The 18215-nt window shown below is 38.1% G+C and overlaps 1 protein-coding gene and 1 long non-coding RNA gene across 6 annotated transcripts in view; one reads left to right on the forward strand and one right to left on the reverse strand.

Annotated features, from left to right (window-relative positions):
- MCTP1 (multiple C2 and transmembrane domain containing 1) overlaps positions 1-9947 on the forward strand; it is a 614838-nt gene extending 604891 nt beyond the window's left edge. For all 4 annotated transcript variants that reach the window (XM_062212394.1, XM_062212396.1, XM_062212397.1 and 1 more), the window contains 4 exons: positions 698-807; positions 4776-4885; positions 7005-7102; positions 7974-9947. In XM_062212394.1, coding sequence (XP_062068378.1) covers positions 698-807; positions 4776-4885; positions 7005-7102; positions 7974-8045 — 390 coding nt within the window. In that variant the 3' untranslated portion in view covers positions 8046-9947. The remainder of the gene's footprint in view (positions 1-697; positions 808-4775; positions 4886-7004; positions 7103-7973) is intronic.
- On the reverse strand, positions 672-14538 carry LOC133774577 (uncharacterized). Of its 2 annotated transcripts, XR_009868091.1 has the most exons (5): positions 14077-14538; positions 12325-12421; positions 11237-11295; positions 7266-7324; positions 4512-4605 (listed from the first exon to the last, which is right to left on the reverse strand). It is a non-coding gene; the product is annotated as an uncharacterized LOC133774577 (long non-coding RNA). The 2 variants fall into 2 exon arrangements; XR_009868090.1 differs by lacking the exons at positions 4512-4605; positions 12325-12421 and adding an exon at positions 672-991.
- Positions 14539-18215: the final 3677 nt, after the last annotated feature.

The following is an 18215-nucleotide window of genomic DNA, read 5'->3' on the forward strand; positions in this document are numbered from 1 at the left end:
GTCACTCTTTCAAATAAATCGATTTGTTTTTAAAAACGAGTTGCAGGTCAGGCTTAGTGTGTATCTAATCCAAGATACATTCTTAAGAGATTTCAGCCGATCTTGTCATTTTTTGCAGTTTTCATTGCTTATTGATAGGCCTTCTCATTTGAAATCAGCATTCACTGCAGCTAAAAGATCTGTAACTACTATTGGACAGAGGCTTATGGGTGATGGGGTCAACAATGAGGTTTGCTAAGTGAAATGTGGTAGGTCTGGGGTGGTGCCCAATGCAGATTTGGTAATTCCAAGATCTGCTCTTCCTCTTGCACTCCACTCACCACTCCCCAACACGCTTCTGTTCATCAGGACAAGAGCATCAGAACCCATACCGCCTGGGCTGCAACTACTTTTATGGCAGCACAGGTCCACAATGTACTCTAAAGAGCTTCAAAGTTTGATGCACTCTGGTAATCCCTTTATATACCACAGAGATGACACTGAGGTTTAAAAGTGCAAGAGAAGGACAATTCAAAGAATGCAAGCCCCTAAAGAGTATCTTTACTAACAGGGAGGAGGAAGAAGGGTGGGAACGTGGGTGGGAGCGAGGCTAGGGTGGGAAATATCACTGTGTTCCTAATTCTGTACTTATGATCTTTGTATACCTTAAATTAAAAAATACATTTACTCACACAGAATTTCATTTATTGTATTTTAGGACAGTGAAAAAAAGGGATTCATCAATAAAATCTATGCCATCCAGGAGGTATGTGTCAGTGTCCAGAACGTCCTAGATGAAGTGGCTTCCTTTGGCGAAAGGATCAAGAAGTGAGTGATGTTGACCCGGCAGCCCTGGCCTCCTGGTCAGGGTGTGCATCTGTTCCACGGAGGGTGAAGTGCCATGTTCTTTTTGGCAGGGACACTCCTTCTGGGTGATCTATTGTTCGTTTTCATCATTATTTACTTTGTCTCTGCCAGTCTTTGATTTATGAAAGTTCTGTCAATTTCCTTCCTGAAATTTAGAACATATTGGTTGGAAAGAAGTCATACTTGTAGCTTTGAAGAAATAACACCGTCCTAAATCTTAACACATTTTTCACAGTGAAAGACTTTGTTCTTAAATGGAATACCATGAGATCATGATAGGAAAAAACACGCTAAATAAGGATTTCAGGTAATCAAGGCACCTGCTTTTTATTATTGGTTTAGATATATTTTACATTGTTACTCTAAATTGCTCAAAACATTTTTTAAATCTTTTAAATTTTTATGTAGTTAAATAGCTCAGATCACAATTGTTAATGAAATAAACTAATACTTTGTAATTCGGAAAAATGCATAGAATTTTTACAGTTAAAGCCATATAGCATCCCATTAAGAAACTGGCATCCTAATTTTACAATGTGCTTTATTATTTACTAATACACTTTCACAATAACTTTCCTTACAAAGACCATAAGATAGATTTAAAATGACCGATTAGCAAAGACATCCTAAGGCCCCATACTACTAAACTGCAGGAAAATTGGCCAGCATAGGTTGATTTCTAATGGTCTACCCGAGAAGCAGTGCTGTATATCCAGAGAAGCCCACATTTTCCCAGTTTCCTCTATCCATTGTTTATTTAGTCATAACCCAAAGTGTTCGACAGATTCGGATCCATATCATGCACACTTTGAAAGGAGTAAATTATTTACACCAAAGGTGTGAGTCCCTTGTCCAGTGCCTTTCATGTGACAAGAGATAATGCATTTTCTTTTGTATAATTTTTTGTTCAATATATTTCCCCATATGCATGGCTGCTGAGTTTCCACTCTGTTGTATTCTAATAGAACAGCCTCTCCCTTGTTCCCATACAACATTCAATCTGAGACTTTAAGACTGTCACATCTCTTCTCGCTCCTTGCTCTCTGTTATTTCTATCCCTAAGAATTTTCCCTTGTCTCCTGCACCCCACCCATGGAAGCACAGGGGGAAGTCCTAGTTTCAGGCCATTTCCCTACTGAATGTTGTCCTTTCTCTGAGGTTTGGTGTGTGCTGATACCTGACAGAAACCCTTCTTGCATGCCAGCACACCATGGGCCAGCTTTGAGGCCAGGCCAGCAATTAATGCCCAGGAGGTAGAAGCCCCTCTCTAACTCCGGGTGGTCAGAGGCCTCAGCACAGGTGCTTAGCTGGAACGTTGTCACCAGTTGAAGGGTATGGCTGGCTTTTGGCAGTGGATCAGCCTTGGGGAAACCTGGGTTTTGTTTAACTTTCCATGCTGAGGTGTATGCACATGGCATAGGAGCCATCGCTTCTCCACAACAATCTTTTGGAAACAAAAAAAGAGAAAGTCTCCTGGGGTCACATCATCCAGAAAGCAGATTCAGAAGCAATCTTCAAGCACAAAATGAAAAGCCTCTATAATTACCATATCTTGTTACTAAATAATCATTCCAGAACTTCCTTGAATTGCATCTCTTTTTGGGGGAAGATCATATTCTAGATTTAGATTCCATAATGTCGAGTGTGGAAATAGAAAAGGGCGGTCTTTTTTTTTCCCTTCCAACATTAGCTACACTGGTGAGGATTCTTTGCCATTTAGCCTTCCAACAAGAGTAGGGAGAGCACAGGGAGCCCTTCACTGGGGCTGCCCAGAAGGAAGGTTTGCTGAGGGAAGAGCCAGTGCCCTCACACATGGGGTAGTGTGATGGATGGCTCTGAACTGAGCCACGGGAAAGCAAGCAGACCCTCAGCCTTCTGTTCTCTCCACAAGCAGGCAGACACAAGGGAAGCACAGGTGTCCGTCAGCGAGGGCAGGCATGATCCCTTACCTGGTGACAGCTACAGGATGCTTACTCTGGCCGTGCAGAGCAAAGCCAGACCCCAAGTGTTACTGAAAAGAGGACCACCAGATGGATCCACCGTTGGCTCTTTTACTAGAAAACACAGTTTTAGGGAAACAATTGACCTAGAGAGACATAAAAAGCAAGCTATGTGCCAGAGCTGAGGAACCATCCCCCAGAGTTTCACCAATGAAGAAAATCTCTCAGTAATTACCCTTTATTGGGTTCAAACTGCCCTGGTCAAACCCCATCCTAACTGACCAGGAAATTAGCATAAATATAAAGCATTTGTGTGGCTCCATAGCATACGGAACTTGCTCTTTTTCTAATGTGTCTTTGGGTCCCTTCTCATCGCCTTATTGCTTAGCTCTAATAGTATCACATCAATTCACATATAAACATGTTTCCACAATCAGTCTTCCTGCACACAATAAAAGTACCCCCATTGTATCTGGGGGGTGGGGAATGGAGGGCTATAGTCACATACAAAGTCTAGTCTTTAAACACAGATTCGCTACCTTCTTGGCTCTTTTCATTAAACTGTGCCAAAGACAGTCAACATAAATGAGTAATCTTCAAAAAGTTCTTGGAAAATGTATTTCAAAAATTCTTCATTTTTAAAGTACCTTTTTGGTCAATTCCTCTTTGGTGGCTGAACACTGAGGAGAGAGGAGTGGTATGCCTGTAAACGGCACTAAATGTATGTGCCTGACCCTGGAGGCTCGAGGCAGTGTTTCTGTTTTCTGAGATTCACCCCAGAACTTCTACACAAAAAGCCTTACATTATTGTTATCTGTGTTCCACTTCCCCGATTTTCCAGATCATCTAAAGAATCTTTTTTATCAGCTTTCTGGCCCTTCTCCTTAGTACTATCTTCTGGGACCTCCTCCTTGTTTGTGCTGTTTGGTCCTGTTTCTGCTTGTTATGCAGCCTTCTCCGTCTGGCCCTCCACTGTATCAGTCACCACCGGCGCCCCCCTTCGGCCATCCTTACCTTCCCAGGCCTGTCCCACCGATCTGCTCATACACTAGGTCCTCCTTTTCCACAAGTCACATAGGCAGAACAGTAGTGGAAATGCTTACTCTTTTTCTTCCCTACCTTTGTGTTATTTTTTGACAGGCAAAGTTAGAGAGAGAAAGGTCTTCCTTTTTCCGTTAGTTCACCCCCAACATGGCCGCTACGGCCGGCGTGCTGTGCCGATCCGAAGCCAGGAGCCAGGTACTTCCTCCTGGTCTCCCATGCAGGTGCAGGGCCCAAGCACTCGGGCCATCCTCCACTGCACTCCCGGGCCACAGCAGAGAGCTGGCCTGGAAGAGGAGCAACCAGGACTAGAACTCAGGGTGCCGGTGCCGCAGGCGGAAGATTAGCCAAGTGAGCTGCGGCGCCGGCCACCTTCCTTTGTTATTTCTGGGAAGAACCACCATGACGGCAGGCTAACTGCTTTGCGCTCTTACCTCATTTCCACTCAACAGAAACATAGCTAAGTAGGTGGTATTCCCCTAAGGAATTCGTTTCGGAAGACTTATACAAAGGCATAAGATTTATGTTTATATATAATTAGAAAAGTTTCATTTCCAATATGGCAAATCCTAAAAACTGATGGAAGGAAGAATGGTAGGACCAGGGACATTCCCTGTATGAAAACCTGGAGAAAACAAGGCTGGGTCTTAGCTTTGGCAGTAAAAACAAAGATCTTTTCTTGCCATTTGGAGAGGCAGCCAAGTAGTGCAACGGCTTTGGACACTGAAGTCACCTCATCCATCAGGTGGGGTTGGTAGAAAGACCATTTATCTGGGCTCTGTGTTAATGGAAATGAACAGATTATGACTAACTTGTATCCTCTAATAGCCTACTATACTCAGCTTCTATTCCAGAGAGAAATGCAGACTAAGTTTCAAGTAGGATAGTAGCATGTGTATTTTCATATTTCTTTGAAAAAGATTGCTGATGTGTTACTTTTCCATTCAGTACTTTCAACTGGACTGTCCCATTCTTAAGCTGGCTGGCCATAGTCGCCTTGTGTGTGTTCACAGTCATCCTGTACTTCATTCCACTGAGATACATTGTCCTTGTCTGGGGTAAGTAAAGCTACTTTTTTAAACTGCTAAGAACAAACTGTTTTTTAAGGGATGAGTTATACTGTCAGTAGTTCCCTGTATTTATGGTCATGAAGCTATTCCGTGATGAAGAGAGACAGGTCAGTTAAAAATAACAACAGTATCAAGATTTAGGTCTACCTGCAAAATGCATTTTTCTTATCTGGCACCATAGGCTCCATCATACCATAAACATGTAGTTGTGTGGATTCTTCATATATCAAAGTGTAGCTCTGTCTAGATACTGCTCTGATTTATTTTCACCACTTACACTCAAACAGAGGCACTTCGATCCATATGATGCATTTAGGACAATATGCTTTTTTTTTTGCTATGGTACTTTATCTTGTCAAAGTATATGTAAACATGATACTATACATGCTGCCTGCTTAAGAGGTCACCTTTAGGATTCAGGAAAAAGGTTCCCAGTATTTACAAGCTCCTTAGGAAGAAAAATCCTGCTTTACATGGACCAGGTAAGAATGCCTCCAGAAAAAGCCACTTAAAGGTGATATTCTGATTCTGGGTCTTAGTTTTTGTTAAAGCAATTATGATGCATGCCACCAATTCTTGTAAACCTCACTTAGGGGGTAGTCAGTTTCAGCATTCTTTATAGATTTCTCTCCTGATAACATTCTTGGTTTTCAGTCTTTGTGATTTATTAACATATGAAACTATGATATTAATGATACTCGTATACACAATGGTACTTTAAGAAGTTCATCGGAAATGGAATTAAAAGATTAAGTTTATTTTGGTGCAAAAAATGCTGAAATTCATGCAGTTTTTTTCATAATACTTATTTTCCACTAGCTTTAGGAAAGTATGCTTGTGTAAACAAGACCGGGTGGAAGAGAAATTCTCTAACATTGCTAAACCTAAATGAAATGCAAAGGGAGAGTTGTATTCTTTTTAAGGCTTTTAAAGAACTACACTGAAATAATAAGTAGGCCTGATGTCTTAAAGTGCAGCGGTTTCCTTTTTTGGGCCATCCTGTCCTAGCTTAGCAAGCCCTTACCATTACCTTTATGTCCTGTGGAGGGGGTGGGTGAACTTCAGTTAAGACAGCACTTTGGTTATGTATGTATGTTCATTCCCTCGTCTTTCATTCCTTCCTCTGATATTTCAAGCAGATGCTGTTTTATTGAAGGCCCTAGGGTAGAGAGTCATGGGTGGCAGCGTATTCATTCTAACCTAAGGTCAGACCTGCCTTGGGCTGGTGGAGCCATCTCTGTCACTATAGGTGACAAACCTCCTTTGTTTCCCCTGGGTCTCCGAAACTGGAGCCCAAAGCTCACATGTGGCTGTGTAACCTGCGTGGCCTCACTTGTCTTAAAAAGTAATTTTGGAGAGTGTGTCTGGGCTTCCTGTTTCATCAAATGAAATAAAACAAGAGTATTCCTTTAGTGGTAGGTGACTGCTGAAATATTAGGCAAAGATTGCAGCCAGGGGTCTTAACTGGTGAGACAAAGTCCAAAATCGGGATTCCAGAAGTTCATTCTGAGTGAACGCCCTGAAAAGCAGCTGAGAAACTAGAGTTTACGGCCATGTTTCACCAGTGAGGTGACTAACTTATCAAGCTGGTTATTTCTCCACAAAAATTAATGCAAATCCTTATTTCAGGTTGAACAAAATCAAGGTTACACGTCTTCTAAACCTCTTTTATCCCTATTTGTTGAACTCTTAGTATACTAATTAATCTTATGTGTATAAAGTTAACTGAAAATAGATCTTAGTAAAGATTAGGAGAGGGAGGTGGGAGTGCTGGTGGGAAATATCACTGTGTTCCTAAAGTTATGAAATGCACAAAGTTTATATACCTTAAATAAAAGTTTTCAGGGGCTGGGGGCAGAAAGCCAATACATTAGACATACTGTGTTACCAATGTCAGTTCTAAAGTACAAGAAGCTTCCTCCTAAATGAAACACTAAAGCAAGTGTCTAAATTCTGAAACTCTGGGCAGGAGAAGCCCAATTCTGCTCATTCTTGCCGGTGAACTGCTTTTTGTTTTCTACACAGACTTTCCTGCTTGGAAGGAGAAAGTTGGGTCTCCTGCTTCCTTCAGGAGCAAACTGTGCTAATCTGATCTATCATTTTTCAGGTATCAACAAATTTACGAAAAAGCTTCGGAGTCCATATGCAATTGATAACAATGAACTACTCGACTTCCTTTCCAGAGTCCCTTCAGATGTACAAGTGGTATGTATGTAGGTTTCATTACTACTACTGTTGCTTGAATGTAGTGTGGCTGCAGCGTTTCCCACTCAGGAACTTAATGCGCTTGGGGTGTCCTACAAACAGCTGATAAAGAATAGGGAGTAAGAGAATATGATAATGAGAGCAGGTTGTATGAAAAACTTACCAGGGCTGTCCAGGACGCGTGTAATACAGCAGGAGTCTGGGAAAGGAAGTCACTATCACCTGAGGAAGCAGGAGTATTAGATGAGAAAAGCAAAATGTTCCAGTGGACATTGAAGAGAAAAATACTTCATCCCAGAATTCGCAAGAATATGGGTATTTTGTAGGTCAGTGAGTGTGGCAGGGTTGGGAGGGGGCACTGGGTGCTTTTCGAAGACTGGGGACAACTCACAGACCTTTGAAGTCCTTCGAGTTCATTGCCTGTGAACCATCAATTCTTTTCAGAAAAAGCAATCCTGAAACCGGATTCCAGCAATACATTTTTCCTTTGTTTCAGCTGAGTTTTTCTTTGCTGGGATAGGAGAGTGGGCTGGATGGAGACTAAGACTATATTAAACAAAGAGTAAATGGCAAGGAACCACACTCTCAAGTCCTTCAGAATAGATGGAGATGCTTTGCATATGAGTGCTCTAGCCAGCAAAGACCCCAGTGTTCACCTCAGAGCTCCAAGTAGTTTCTGGCAGGATTCCCTTCTGACTCTCGCTCTGTCCTTTGACTGTTTTCTGCATCCAGCTGCAGATACTATCCACAACTTCCAGACCGAGCACCAACCCCCACCCCGAGTCCCCAAGCAAGTCTCATTCTTTTGCTTTTCCTTCCTTTGCCAGAAAGTGGCCACCTGACCAGCTTTCTCTGAACTCTGTTTAAACAGGTGCAATACCAAGAACTGAAACCAGATCCTTCTCACAGCCCATATAAAAGGAAGAAAAACAATCTTGGCTAGCCAGCTCCCAGTGCTGAGGAGACCGGCATCTGTCTGGGAAGAGAGAAGAAAAAGCCTTCAGCCTCAGCTGCATTTCCTTTCTTTCTGCTTTTTATTTATTTTGTCTTTTTATCATGATTGAGAGTTTGTAAATAGTGTACAAAGGCATATGTCTTTGGAAATATATTTCCATTGTACAGACTCAACTTGATAAAGGTTTAGCTACTGCTGTGTGAAAGCCTTGTTAGCTGTGGATAATAATCTAACACACTGCAAGAAAAAATTTAAGAATGATATCATCGGAAGATACACACGTCTCTAATTACAAGTGGAAGAACTAGAATATTAGATGAAATGTTCAACTGTGTCCTGACTAAATCTACATAAAATGTAAATGTCGATTTGATGTTAGTTTTTTTTTCTAAATGTGTCTATTTTTCACCTGAAAAGTAACCAATTACAGTTTCCTATGTTTTATACATTTCTAAGGGGGTGGGGGGAACCCCAAAGCCTGAATAATGGAATGGATGCATTTCAATTTAACACAGATAGTGACACCCACTCCTGTGCAAATTACTTATTAGCTGAAATCAGCCTCATCAGACCTAAGTGAAGATACACTCATACCCTCCACCCCCCTCCCCCAGAGGAGTTTTCAACTCTGAAATCCTAGAAAAAAGAGAACTTTCAAACCTTCTATCATTCCATCAAAAAGAAACCTTGAAATCTCTACAGGACTATACAACCAAAATACTGCCAGGTTTATAAATGATTGCCTATGTGAATTTTATACCTACAACTACTTTAATTCATACCAAGTTAGCAAATTAGCCTCCCAGTTCAGTTGTCAACAATACTAGTTAACTAAATCCATATTGCTTTTGGTGTCAGAATATACCTTTGTGCATCTAAAAATTATTTAATACTCAAGTGTTCTCACAGAAAAAGAAATAATCTGCCTTCTCATCAGGTTACTGAAATGCTTTAATGCATACTATGGTTTTTGTTATTAGTGTGAATTTTAATATCAAGAAGAATGCAGTGTGCTAAGTGATATGTCAGTGTTTCATTACATTCATTTATGAAAAAAATCTCTTGATATGAATGCATGAAAACTTGTTTTGTAAAACTGCTTATTGGGGGTGGGGGTACCTTTAAAAATGTTTCACTACCTACCATGGACTCTGCACTTAGAAACTGCATTCCCAACTCTTAATGGTAGTTTTTGTATCTAACTCCCTGATATATGGAGGGAGCATACCTCTGAAGAAAGTGGTCAGTCAGTTGGTGAGAATGTTTTATTACTTCCCTGACTTGGTAGGGAATTCAACTCAGTTGAAATTGCTGCAGACAATGTTTTGCACTACTTTATTAATAAAATAGATGGGGTTAAGGTGGGGGCTGTGGTAGGAAGGTCAAAAGGAAGAAATACAGATTTCATTCTAGAGAAAGATTCTTTAATCTCATCAAAGCTGATTTTTAAAGTATTTTTATTTTAGAGATATGTTGTTAAAATACTATTTCTTATACTAGAACTATTTTGATCTGTTTATACACTATGCTTGAAAGAATGTCAATTAAATTCCCTTTCTACAGAAAGGCTTTGACCTCAGTATGCTCTATCTAGCACATGTTTAAAACGACATGCTTATATCTGCATACCATCACTGTTCGTTGCTGAAACAATATTCCATAAAGTTGATGTTACAACAGAAAGTTTACTGATGAGTTAATTTGTTTGAAATAACCTGTGATTATACTTTTGTGAGATTTATGTTCTGCGCTGTCTACTCAGATGTCTATAAGCCTGATATTCTACAACCTCAGAAGTATCAAGTGGATAGTAACCATTAACAGATGACTAATTTGTTTCATTGTATCAGATTTCAGGTGTTTAGTTCAACGGTAATGTTAACTACACATTCACTGCATTAAATACAAAAGAAAACAATCTTTTCTATGTTTAATCAATATTTTTTGGGGGGTGGAGGGGTGGCTTAGAGAGGAGCGATGAGAGATTGTATGCATAGTAGAGCAATACAGAACTGATTTGAACAAACATGGCCTTTTCTGAAACCTTCACTGTTGAATAAAAATACTTTTGGAGAAGTAAGCATTAATAAAGCTGACCAGCTTGAGGGATGAAAAGGATATTGAGGGGATTATTCCTCATTGCTTTTAGAAAATACTATACCCACAGACAGAAAACAGATTATATCTACTAGAATTTTAGTTATTTCTCTCACCTTCTCACATAGGTACAATTTCTTTCTTGAGAACTGAGGAACTTGCCTTGGTTTTAAGAGATTCACAATTCAAATATTTGGAAATCTCTCTTGAGGTCTAGATGTCATTCTAACAATTATTTGAACTACTAAACAGCAAATATTATAAACAACAAATATATTCTTCATTGTATTTTAATATACTGAGGTCATTATATATTCACATTCCAAGCTATTATTGTTGTTTATAATTTCTAAATGCACTTTTTAACTTTATGCACCTGTAAGAAGTTAGTACTTTAATACTTTAGTCCTGTTCCAGACTCAACTTGATGAAGTTCTGTAGTAATTCCAAGTTAATTTTGAAGCATTCTGTGTACTAGGATCTGTGTACTAGGAATTCTTTAAATGCTCTACGTATACTCACTGAGTGCCTACTAAATGACCTTATCATAGGCCATATCACCCCAGTGATAGTTTATTAAAACTGACATGTTTCTGAAATAATATTTTAAAAGATTTTTTTATCCTACATTTAAAAGTGAGTAAAATTCAGTAGTCAGCTCTATATCCGAAGGACCATAGGAGTTTATTTTTTCACTTTCATCTCAAAATTCAAAGGTCTCCAATGCCTGAAAGAAGTCTAACTTGTATTAAGAAGTTTTACACAGGGGCTGTTAACTCCAGTTTATAAACTTGTTAAATGAGCCTAAATGTTTATAGTGTTTTTGAGTTTTGTACTTAGCTCTAAAAATAAAGTGTGCAGCAGTTGATCCAGAAATCAAGTAAATTATACTTCTTGAAAAAGACTGAGGTGTTGCTAAATTAATACTTGTTTAAATCCCAGGGCTTTAAATGTCTAGTTGAGTGTGTATGTGCACAGATGCTGATTCACTGGTTTGACTGGAGTATCTACGATCAGCTTTTCTAACTACTCAGTCAAGAATGAATTAAAACCACCTAAAACATAGTGGAAGGGATACTCACAACAGTATATCATTCCTTTAGATTTTAATTCTTTGTCCTGGGATGACTGTTACAAGACACTGAAAGGGAAAAAAGAAAATAATGTTATGTTTATGATGATCTCTTTCATACCTCAGTTTCTACATTTTGGCTGCCCCAGTGGCAAACTGTACAGCAGTAGTCACATCCTAAGAGTCACTCCAAATGAGTTGTTTTAAAAAATGCCAAGGAAAATCCCTTATTGTGTAGGAATATCATGCAAACAATGTCCATTAACTGTCCAATGTATCCACATAAAGTAGAAACCAACACTACAGTGAACAATATGCTGGAAAGTAGTGATCTGTGCATACCTAAAGGAATCTGGGTTAACAACAAAAAACAAAACAAATATGTAACTGGCCTGAAATGAGTTTTAATTTACTGGGATCCTTTGTTCTTTCTTATTCTAAGCTTTTTAAAGAAAGTGTTTTAGTTAGTAAAAGCACAAACAATATTTTTTTAAAATTTTTGACAGGCAGAGTTAGAGAGAGAGAGAGAGACAGAGAGAGAGAGAAATGTCTTCCTTTGCCGTTGGTTCACCCTCCAATGGCCACTGTGGCTGGCGCACCGCGCTGATCCGAAGCCAGGAGCCAGGTGCTTCTCCTGGTCTCCCATGTGGGTGCAGGGCCCAAGCACTTGGGCCATCCTCCACTGCACTCCCGGGCCACAGCACAGAGCTGGACTGGAAGAGGGGCAACTGGGACAGAATCTGGCGCCCTGACCAGGACTAGAACCCGGGGTGCCGGCGTTGCAGGCGGAGGATTAGCCTATTGAGCTGCGGCGCTGGCCAATATTTTTGCAAATACAGGTTTTTATAAAAAATATTTACATGATGGTTGTGTCTCCAAATGTCACTGAAAAATTGTGACTTCATTTTTTATAAATTAACCAAATGGCACTGCTGTTCTGCTCTCGTCAATTGATAGTTTTACTCTATTAGGCAGAAAGCTTTGTTTTAAGAGAAACAAAAAGGGCTGATAGTTCTGTCAAAGATCTACAGTATGTAGCAAAGTTAAAGCTGCTACAGATTACACATTCGTTAAAAAAACAAACAATGAATGACCAACCTGAATCAGTGAGTGAACCTGAAAACCAACTTATTTTCTCACAAGGAATTGATCTGAGGAGATTCGGAGACACAGCCGAACAGAATTGCTGCTGCTTCTAGTGAGGAAAGATGATAATACAGGCTTAATTTCACTTTCTAGTCAGACAAGCTTCAAAAAGAGTCAAGTTAGGAATTTTATGTTGTCAGGGTTCAAGTAGTGGAGGAATGTTAAAGTCATAGAGAAAAGAGCATCCCTGGAGATACCTAAGACAGCAGCCACACATTATCACACAGACAGGTGGAGGTGAGGAGAAGCAAACGTCAGTCACTTGTTCCCTTTTTAATAAAGTTACCAGAGAACTGGAAACCTTCTGACTATGTCCCCTAGAAAACATTCTTTCTTATACAGTAGTGGTTGTGACAATTACAAGGCCAAATCTATGTGTAGTTTGAAATCCTGCAACAATTTATTGGTACCAAGAACCAACACTTAGACAAACTGTACAAAGGCATGTCTATTTCCTATTACACAGATAGCTGTGACTTTGTAGAAAAGTAGGTAACTAATGCCAGTTTCTCACCAACCTTACACACTGGTGCATCTACACTTAACTTTGATCTGGAACCCTTAGAAATGTCAGTTCCATTCATACAAAGCCCAAGCAAACCACAGAGAGACCAAATACCGTGAAGATTTCAAGAATTAGTTTATAAACTGACCAAGCTGGTGCTCCATTTTATTTGTCTGAAGTTGCTGAACCTTACTTTTAAAATATCTCCCTAGAATATACATTAAAAAACTTCAGAAATAACAAAAACTTTTTAGATTACAAAATAACTAGCACTAGGTAATTTAACCAAACGCCCATCTTGGGCACTATGTGGCTAATATAAACATTGTACACACACTAGATCTCCCACAAACGAGACAACTACTTTAACAATGTAGATATCGAGTGTATGGGGGCAGTTCTGGAAGTTTATGGAGGAGCTGGCATGTGGCACAGTGGGTTAAGCCTCCATTTGTGAGGTGGGAATCTCATATTGCTTCACTCAAGATCCAGTCTTCTGCCAGTGTAGCTGGGAAGGCAGCAGAGGATGGACAAAGTACTTGGGCCCCTGCCATCCAAAATGGGAGACCAGGATGGAGTTACTGGCTCCTGGTTTTGGTATGGTCCAGCCCTGAACATTGTGGCCATTTGGGGAGTGAACCAGTGGATGAAAAATCACTCTGCCACTCAGCCTTTCAAAGAAATAAATAAGTAAATCTTTAAAAAGTTTATGGAAAATAGAATTAGAAGGTAAGTTTATTTTGGTGCATGATTTTGAAATCTATAGTTTTTTTTCCTAATAGGCATCTTTCAAGAAAGTTCTGAAGACCCCTCAATAGCATGCACTTCAAATATTTTTGTACCAAAATGTATCTTTTATTTATATTTCGCAGGAGTTTTTCTGAAGTGCTCTCATGTATGTGTTATGTAACAATTATAACTGTGAAAGTATAGTGTTTGGAGTTGTACTACTTCAAAGGGTACAAGACTCCATTTTCACAGATGTGTAAGATCACACGTTCTGGGCAACAGTGGCAAGACATTCTCAGAATTCTCTCAACAGAGGGCTGACTGTATCTGCATTAATGTTGCAAATATTAAGTTTTAAAGTAGATTTTCTTTTAACAGAAGAAAAGTATTCTTAATAACACAGCAGTAAATTCCCTCCAAAGGGATTTAAGGTATTACCTTTGATAAACGTAGCTATCATTTAATCTTACCTGTTTTGCCCTGCTTTTGTGTTGACTCTGAAAAGACCCATTAGAGGACAAACATTTCTCCAGGTTCCACGAATACTCCTGAAATCAGAAAGCAAGGGCTTGTTACCATGGCTCCACATGGCACCCAAATGAAGCAGCTTAATCTCTAGCAATTTCAGAACACTGCTGAAGTCACCACCACCCAATCCTCACCCCGGCACTTGTAAGGCTCCACCTAGGAGTGGCTTAAAGCAAAGACTACAGAATCCTGCCAGCAAAGGGCTAAGTCAAATTCACTCTCTAAAGAAGGGCATATAGTACAAGTGTAATTTATTTGATATCTATATTAATAGGATACCAATTAAATTTCTAATTACATCCTACCTTAAAGAAATATGGCATATTTTAACTTTGTCTTCTAAAAATATAGCACTTGCCAATTTAACTAAGACAACTTTAGAAAAACTATCAAGGCTGATTCTTACTTAGATTGGAAATTTTACTTTCAAAATAAACTGATTACTGGAATTATACACAAATATAAATGTTAAAGAAACCTGGACAAATGGAAAAGAAATATTTGAAATCCTATCACATAAATAAAGCCACCATTAGCAATGTATTTCCTCATAATCTTGTGGCCAATGTAGCAAGTTAGAGAAAACTTTTTAATTATATTAAATAGTTCTTAATTTAAATAACTAAAATTGTTAAAGGAAAATTTTATTTAGGGAACAAGTTCAATCACTTAATAAATGGCTTTCAACCTCTCATTCAGTCCATTTTCTCAATAACATGCCTTAGTATAAACTTAGCAGTATTTTTGGATTGACTGTAAACAAAACCTGAAGTGATGGGAAAAGAAGGAATGAAATACCTAAGATTTGTGTGACCTTGAGGAAGGACTATTATTACTCAAAACTGCCTGCTTCTGATGATACCATTAAAAGTGGTATTTTTATTAATTCTTTATTGTGGTGTTTTTATTCTTTATTTTTGACTAAATTTGAACTAAAAGAATCTCTACAATACAATTATCTGGATCCTTTAGTTAACTGAATATTACTCAAAACTTTCAAAGTTACAGTTATTCCTGAGATTTGTCTATATGCCTTCTGCCTGATTTTATCCCCTAACTTCAATTTATTAAATAGCACCTACAAGTCTATCCTCCCATGATTTCTTTAAACCTGAATGATTCCTATCCGATTTCCCCCCTCATCCTCTCAGCCAGTTTTCATGTTTACTACAATTTTGCTTTTATGTTTTCAGAGTACCTGAAAATGTATATTTTAATTGTACCAAATTCTATTCGTTGCTCTGTAATTTTATCTCTACAATTTAAAAGAGAAGTGATGCAAAGTAGAAAAATGCATCTTTAGGATGAAGTCAAGATACCAAGATAGACATTCTTTAAAACAAAAACTATTATAAATTCAACCATTCTGATCATTAGAACAATTTATCGAGAGTCATAACATAAACCATTTCTGACCTAACCCTTAAGTTGAGAAGTCACTGGCAACAAACTAAGTTCTTTTCATCTGTCACCACTTTTAAGATTAATGACTTTTTTCAATATGACTATTTATTTCAGTTGGGGACAAATGAAGAAGCACTGGTAATCTTAGTTTATTATCAAGACAAATGATAGTAAGATAGGTGTGAACTCAAAGCTGGATTCCAGATTTTCAATTCAGTGCAACTCACCTTCTGGAAGTACTAAACATGTTTTCTAAACCTTCTATTTTTTTGGTATAACTAAATTGTATGTTCCAAAGTAGTGATCCATCCTCTACTGATGTTTAGCACTCATTATGCATTGATGCTCACTTGATCCAATTTAGACAGTCTCTGAAGGAAGAAGATTAGACATACCAAATCCGAGTTCAACATCCTAAAAAAATTTGGGGACCATTATACAAAACCAAAAAATTTGGAGGAAATGTTTCAATTCTGTTAGAAACAGCTTTTTATAGATGCTTAAGTAAGGGCCTCTTTTGGGGTCCATGTTTGTTAAGGGCAGTATTTTCTATATATAAATAGTACTATATAACTATTTTACTATAAAAATTTTTATATCTGATCACTAGTCACTGTTTATTTAATAGATGGAGTTTTATTCAGCAAGTAGCTTAGAAACACAGGGAAAAATTCATCATAGTTTCATTTAAAAAATGGGAGATTTTCAATAGCACATTTTTAAAAAGCCATTTGTGTCAACTGCTGAGTGATACTTCCTTTTTTCTTTTTGAAACAGTGTTAAGTGTACTAAAACTATATACTTAAGCTAAGAAAAAAAGACCTATCATAAATGAATTCAAATATACGAAATAATGCAAACAGCCTATATTACAAAAATATTCCCAAACAGGAGATTCTTCCATGATAAAAGCTAATCATTTGATTTTCTGGTAAATATAACAAATCTCTTTTCCAAACAATTTAGCAGAATGTTTTTCTTTCCCACTCAAACAAGTCACATAAATTCAGGTATCTCAAGAAACAAAGATGGGTATGGGTTTATGTTGCTTGGCGCTTTCACAAACTGAGATGCATGAGTGAAACTTATTTTGGATGTTCTTGTAAGGTCAGCATTTATTGAAGACTGCCAACTGTTTTTAAACATCTAATGACTAAGATTGATAGAAATATCTTGAGATGTTTATTTCCTTGAGTAGAATTTGCAGTATCCTGAAAGCTCTATGCTTGGAATCAAGTAAAACATACTATACCTTCTTCTAATTAATTTTAAACCTAAAAATCTCTAAATCTGTATCAGAGCAAACAGCCACCAAAGTACATCCTCCCATCACAATTCATTTTAACCTACAAGATGAATTTTTTGATAACATAATTTGATTTACAAGGACTAGTTAACTATTCCATGTATCCAGTTTTGACATCACCAGGCACAGCCTAATTCCAATAATGCCATTTCTGACCTTTCTAACTCAATCCACATTTGTTATAAAAACAATTATCGTTCCAAGTTTTTGCAAGCTCCACGTCAGCAGGAGGTGCGATTGGCGTGGAAGGTACGTGATAAATGCCTGAGGGAAGGAGTGCCTCGTGTCACTCAAAGATGACCCCTTTCTACTGATTAAGGAGCAACAATGACAGGCTCTCATCAAGTTCATCACTTACCTGGAAAGGTGTATGAAGGCATAAGGATTGCATATTCCACCAATAATTTTGTTCATGTGAAGGTATTCGTTTAATTTAAGTTTCTATAACAGCATAGAGAAAAGTAGCACACATTTTCTGTACTCTATATAAAAGTATCTTAGCATTAATGCACTTATCTTTATTTAAGACTGGGTATTTGTTTACTAAGAGCAAAAAAGCACAGCCCACATTTTATCTACTATAGAACAATAGGAGTAAACTATTTGATTAATTCAGATTCAAAAACCAGAAGTCAATTATTACTGCAAATTTAAGAACCATCTAAGACCGAATTTCTTTCCAACAGTGGATACCATAAACAATAAAACTAAAAATTACTTAAGCCTAATTTACCTTCCCAGACTGAATGTCTTTCTCCTTTGAACAGTCAATCCCTATCAAATATAGCACCTACTACTAAGTAGTTATTCAAGAAAAAATTAATTTAGAATGATTTCTTTCATGTATGATTTATACGAGAGAAATGTTTTTCTATTCACCTTGGAGTTAGAGAAATGGCAGAGAATGTTTATACTTGGGTCATTCTTTTCTGCTAGGGAAATTAAGAATTAACATACAAAAACTCTAACTTTGAAGAGATCCTTTCTAAGATAGAATGGCCCATAAATATTGCATGGGGGAAAGCTGTATCTTAACAACTCAGACATCTCCTTCCAGGCTTTATTTATATTGTAACAAGGGCTCTACTAGGCATCTTGTCCCTAAACAATTACATGGAACCATGATGCCAAACCTGGCAGAGTATGACGAATAGCATTATTCAGCCTTGACTTCAGTTGCAACTTCGAGAAGTCTCCAGCAGAAATGCTGGGACTCAGACTCTGAATTATATTTACTTACTTAGAATTTCTTCTACTTCTAATATTCATTTAAGGCAATTATTATGGTTTCTATAATAAAATGTTAAGGAAGAAGACTGACACTTTCCAATACTATTGGAATACTCTGGTTTTTCCTCGCAGGTTTAAATC

The sequence above is a fragment of the Lepus europaeus genome, chromosome 15, assembly GCF_033115175.1.
Source record: "Lepus europaeus isolate LE1 chromosome 15, mLepTim1.pri, whole genome shotgun sequence".
In the NCBI taxonomy this organism is placed as follows: domain Eukaryota; kingdom Metazoa; phylum Chordata; class Mammalia; order Lagomorpha; family Leporidae; genus Lepus; species Lepus europaeus.